Source organism: Miscanthus floridulus, chromosome 4 (genome assembly GCF_019320115.1).
Source record: "Miscanthus floridulus cultivar M001 chromosome 4, ASM1932011v1, whole genome shotgun sequence".
Taxonomy (NCBI): Eukaryota; Viridiplantae; Streptophyta; class Magnoliopsida; order Poales; family Poaceae; genus Miscanthus; species Miscanthus floridulus.
Window position 1 is genome coordinate 80333850 of NC_089583.1, and position 6388 is coordinate 80340237.

Here is a 6388-nt window from a genome sequence, read left to right on the forward strand (position 1 = left end):
GGTTCCTACACACCAAAATGTGTTCTTGTGGGGCATGATGACCTCACAACAAAATCTTGGAAGAAGACTAAGCTAAAACAAGTTTATTATGCAAGAGAAACAAAGTGACTTTTCTTTTTTGTAACTTAAAACAAGATTGCACATGGAATTTGAGAGCGAGAGAGCTTAGGAGCTGAACACTTGATGAAGTTGTGTATGAGTTGATTCAGCTTGTAGAGGTTGGTTGTGTCAAGGGATGGAAGGGCTAGTTGGCCCAACCAATATGGGGGGTCAGCCGACCTCCTATTCCCTCCAAAAACTCTCAACTTTTTGTGGCAAGTTTATTTTAAGATGTAATGTATGGAGGAAAAGGTTATGGTAAAAAATTAAACATGCAAAAAATCAAAATCAAAAGTTGTGTGGAAATCAAATATGGGATACATACTGGTTTACCTGTCGGTGAGGGCTCATTATGTTAAGTCCATTGAGTAGGACTTCTCCATCGATTTTAGCTTGAGTTTGCATTGCCCAATCCTAGAAATGAGGATATGGATGATTGCAGTCTTGTTTCTGAAACACCTTCTTCATCTTCTTTTGGTTTTTGGTTTGGCGGGTTTGTTTTGCCATGGAGGTGTATCCTTCACCTCCTTCCTCTTGGTCATGTTCTATATTGGGACATTTTACTTTTTATAGAGATTTTGCTGCTCGAAGTCAAGATAGTTTACCATAGACGAAAACAAAATCTAGGTCACTAAACTTTGCACTAATTTATGTGATCTCCCTACAAATGGAGAACTTTTATTGAATGGACTTTTTATAATTGACTATTTACATAGTTGATCAAGTCAAAAAATATTATTGGAATATTTATGCCAAGCAAAATAGAATATGATTTCCCACAAAGCATCTTTGAATGTAGTAGTTTCAATCTTTCAAAAAAAAAAGTACTATCTTTACGCTAGTGTTATTAGCTAGGGTCTATTCATATTTTAAATATTGGATCTCCAAAGTTTGTACTTTTTCTAATTTATCTATGTCCTAAACTTTGTATGCGGAACTATGTAATTTACTAAATATTACTTGGGTAAGTCAAGAGTTTCGGTACAGTAGGTGCATATTGAAGAACAAATGAATTAGTTGAAAAACAAATTAATTAGAAAATAAAACAATACAAGTATAAGAAACTACATAAGGTTTTAAATTTCATAGTTGCTGATATCTTACAATATGAAAATAAACAAATTTCAAAGTTGCACAGTCTCTAAATGTTTCATCCATGCCTTTAAATCCACATAGAAATCTCCTTCCTTGAAAATTAATATTTGTTCCAATATCTCACATTTCATTTTAACGTATATATGGGGATATTTACCATAACGTTACAGTAAACCACTTAGTAAGGAGTTACTATAATCTCGTAAATTAACATAGTAATTATCGTATTTTGTAGCCAGCTACAGGATAGTAGTTATATATATATATATATATATATATATATATATATATATATATATATATATATATATATATAGGGAGAGGCTATTCAGCAGCCGGCTACAAAATAAGTTATTCTGTAGCCACCTCTATTTACCATAATTTTATATACTAATTTACCATAATGTCAATATATATTTACGATAGTTGGGTTACTATAACACATGGAAATATTTACCATAACGTTATAGTAAACCACTTAGTAAGGAGTTACTGTAAATCTCGTAAATTAACATAGTAATTATCGTAACTCAAAGTGACTACAGAATAAGTTATTCTGCAGCCAGCTATAGGATAGTAGTTCTATATATATATATATATATATATATATATATATATATATATATATATATATATATATATATATAGGGAGAGGCTATTCAGTAGCCGGCTACAAAATAAGTTATTCTGTAGCCACCTCCATTTACTATAATTTTATATACTAATTTACCATAATGTCAATACATATTTACGATAGTTGGGTTACTATAACACATGGGGATATTTACCATAACGTTATATTAAACCACTTAGGAGTTACTATAATCTCATAAATTAACATAGTAATTATCATAACTCAAAGTGGCTACAGAATAAGTTATTCTGTAGCCAGCTACAGGATAGTATTTCTATATATATATATATATATATATATATATATATATATATATATATATATATATATATGGAGAGTACATTCAGTAGCCAGCTACAAAATAAGTTATTCTGTAGCCACCTCCATTTACGATAATTTTATATATTAATTTACGATAATGTCAATACATATTTACGATAGTTGGGTTACTATAACACACGGAGATATTTACCATAACGTTATAGTAAACCACTTAGTAAGGAGTTACTATAATTTCATAAATTAACATAGTAATTATCGTAACTCAAAGTGGCTACAGAATAAGTTATTTTGTAGCCAACTACAGGGTAGTAGTTATATATATATATATATATATATATATATATATATATATATATATATATATATATATATATATATATATATATATATATATATGTGATTCCACTCAAAGTGTATGCTAGTAAATAGAAATTTGGTTTGAATAACCTAAAAATCCTTTGGAAACAATGAATTAAGTCTAATGTTGAACTATATCTACCATTTTGAAAATTATATTGAAAGATGAAAATGTTCACAATAATCATATTGTGTATATGGCTACTCTATATAGTAGACATCGTGTGAACTTTCACAACTTTAGCATATACAAGAGTGTTTTTTTTTTAACAAAAACCGTGGGGAAAAAATCCCCCCGGCACCCAAAGAACTGCATAAACTAAAACAAGAACAGTTACAGAGAAAGTGCCACCCAGGGGGTGACCACACCACCAACACACACAAAGAAAGAAGAAGAAAACAAGAGAGAAAAGAAAAAGAAACTAACTAACTAAACAAAACTACCTACCAGACTAAGCTACCAAAAACAAAACTAAACAATGGTTACAAGCTATGAAGCCAAGCGCGAACAGAGGATTGCAGGGAAGGCTTGATTCTGTGCAGATGACTAGTAACTTCATGTCTGAAAGTAGCTTTCCAGGAGCTCAAACTAGGAGCTTTTCCTTCGAAGATAAGAGCATTACGTTCCACCCAAATACAATGTGCCAAGATCATGAATATCTCCATGAAGAAAGAGTTAGGAGAAGCTTCCCTTGCAATAATTAATTTTTGAATAAAATCAACCGAATCTGTCCAGGTGATGCCAAGAGCGTTGTATTCTGTCACATGAAAATACATTGATATAGAGATATTTATCATGTTGTTTCAATTCCATGTATATTTGATGTACTTTAGTTATCAAAATTTCACATGAACAGCAAGATTTGCAAATCCTGAATTTGCAGTTATAAAAAAGTATTGGTTCAGTAATTCCGCCACAAATAGTACACCCACATATGGTTCGAAAAAATAAAGACTTGGAGATGTAATGGATCCTTAAGCAATAGCTATTTCTTCATCCAAACCTCCCATGTCATTAAATTATATACCTTGGTTGTCAACCAAGCTTGTTAATCGTTTTTCTTCTAGAAAGAGTCGTTTTTCTTCTAGAAAGAGACGTTCTGGCCCATGAGATATTGTGTATATTAATCAATTACCACAAAGCTAATACAGTAAGCATGGTTATTTATTTTCCACTTCATGTAATAGTTTTTTAATAGTTAGTATATAGTTCTATATACTATAAAAATGGATAAGTTCCTCGATCAAACACAAAAGTTCAACTCCAACGGAAACTTAAAACTCCAATCAGAATTTAAGAAACGACGATCACATAGTTCCAATTCTTGATGTTTTATCTATAGAAAAAGGGCATATATGCCTATAGATAAGAAACTAAGTAATCTGATTTTGATTTCTTGTGTATTTTTTATAATCAAGAAAAATAAAGGAGAGTCGCTAGCTATCACCATTCACTATTTGCTGGAAATAAAATAGCAGTTTCTGACCATATATATACATATACTCCATATATTCTTGAAACTGTGTGGCTCCTATATATCCAAAAAGAAAAGAAAAGGAAGGGTGATAGAGCCATTACACAAATACTGTTGCAGACAGCAATACGCATGGACCTCTTTGGGGGCATTATAGTCCCAGAAGAGATATTGCAATTTTACCGAATACCATTGTCCGAAAAGGGGTAACAGTGACACTGAAGTCTACGATATATAGTTTGAAGTTTCAAGGCCAACGACGCCACAGATTCACAAGAAAATAACCAATGGATTCTTTTTCTTTTCTCAAGTCAAGGGGAATTAGTCTATTCACATCTTGATCGAGTTCCTTCTTATATTTTGCTTCACAAAGCGGCACACCCGCCTGTCGCTGCTGCCGGGTCCCGTCAAATTCTTATGGTTATTCGGTTGGTATCACTACTTGGACAATGACAAAGGCAGGTAATAAGTCACGTGCTTTTATGCGTAAAGCATTGACACTTGGCAGAGACAAAGAGATGAGCCTAGCTAGAGCTAAGGCCCTGGTTTCTATAAGTCAGGTTACTGAAAATCAGTGACTTATAAATTATGCCTGTTTGGTTGTTGATGGCTTATAAGCTCATGCCCGTTAAGTAAAAAGTGTGGGCCCCATGCGGAAAATGGTGAGTTATAAGTTTTAAGCAGGGGTGAACCAGCTTATTTCTTATAAGCATGGATGACTTATAAGTTAGTGGTGTTTGATAAAATCAGTCACTTATTTCACTTTTTAACTTATAAGTAAATGACTTATTTAGAACCAAACATGCACTGAGGCCTGGCAGACCACACACGGACACACCTACACCGATGCTTACATCCACAGTCCACAGACTTCTCGATTGGATGCGTCACATGTAATGTAAGAATTACTCAGGATTAACAGCTAAATTAAGGTCATAGAGCTGCACCTTAATTATCTGAACCTCCCTGCATACTGTACTGCATACATTACTGCTCTGCTGCCTAGTCCCTACTAACTTGTAATGTGGTGTATAGGTACCTTCTATAACCAAAAAAAAAAAAAAAATTGCACCGGGTAGCACACATGAACCAGGCCCCAATCCTCACCTTCTTGTTCATGTTTCCATTTGGGGGGGTGGGGGTGGGGGTGGGGGTGGGGGGGGGGGGGGGGGGGGGGGGGGGGGTGACAGTGAAGACGAAGGAGATGGGGGGTACTGGGTGAAGGTGCGATCAAGAGGAATCACCAAGAGCCTGATTTCATCAGTCGATGCACGGTCCAGGAAATTAACCAATTAACACAGAGGCTTAATCAGCACACGAAAAATATAACAAGAACTCAAAGTAGGGATGAAGCCTGTGATTGCTCGTGTGTGTCCCAACGACAAAAAGAACCACAAGTCCGATGAGCGGCCGCCGCAGCCAATCATAGCTTCAAGGAGAGGTCAATGTCGTCGGTGAGATTCCTGCTTGCCTCCGGCGACGCCCTGATCTGGTGCGATGACGAGGAGCTTGGTGCCGAGACCGACCTCGCAATGCCCATTTCCTTCCCCATCCTCGCCTCCTCCTTGGCCGCACTGTCGCGCTCGCCGCCCTGCCCCGCGTGGCGAGCGGCAGCCAGCTCGTGGGCGCGCTTGGCCACGCTGCGCTCGAACTTGTGGGCGTTCTGGTGGCCGCCGAGTGCCTGCGAGGAGTGAAATTTCTTGTCGCAGTAGGTGCAGGAGAAATAACCCCGCGGCTCCGGCTCCGGCTCGGGCGCTAAGGTCGGCTGCAGGGAGAGGTTGAGGTCGAGGTCGAGGTCGTCGCCCTCGCCCCCGCCCTCGCCGCGCGCACTCTCGCCCTTGGGATCCATGGCGGCCGGGGACAGCACGGTAGGCAAAGCCGCAGGCTCCCCGAACGAAGGTGATGAGCGAATTGAAGAATAGCTGCTGCTGTTTGCCTGTTTCTGGATAACAGTCAATGTACTGTGCCGCACCATTGCACCAATCCCAGGATGCTGGAGTACGTGTATACTATCTACAACACTAACGAGTGTAGAGAGAGACAGGAAAGGACGTAGCTTAGCTTATGTATTTGTACGTATATAGGGTGTGGTCCAGAGACTAATAATACGTACGTCTAAAGACAGGAGATGTGGCGCTCCATGAAGAAAAGAAAAGAATGAAAAGGACAAAAGATTTCGTCGTCCGTCGTTGATACAGGTCCAACAGCAGAGCTGGTTGCTGGCTGAGCAAAGGTGTTATGCGAGAGCGGCTACTTGCCTACCCTGCTTGGACCAGTGAATGTGAGAAACGAACAGCTAGAAAGTATTTTTTGGAGTTTTAAAAAGAATATCATGATTTTGTGAAATATTTTAGTTTTGGAGTACCATGAAATGTTTGGATGCAACAAATGTTATGGTCTTGAATACCATGATATTGCTAAAATTATAGTCTATTTTGAGTTTTAG

General features: G+C 37.2%; 1 protein-coding gene across 1 annotated transcript; it reads right to left on the reverse strand.

The window, feature by feature from the left end:
• Positions 1 to 5141: 5141 nt before the first annotated feature.
• Positions 5142 to 5917, reverse strand: LOC136551825 (zinc finger protein 4-like). Its single transcript, XM_066543372.1, has one exon. It carries the CDS (start codon positions 5915 to 5917, stop codon positions 5366 to 5368), a length of 552 nt encoding a protein of 183 aa, XP_066399469.1. The 3' UTR covers positions 5142 to 5365.
• Between the last annotated feature and the right edge of the window lie 471 nt (positions 5918 to 6388).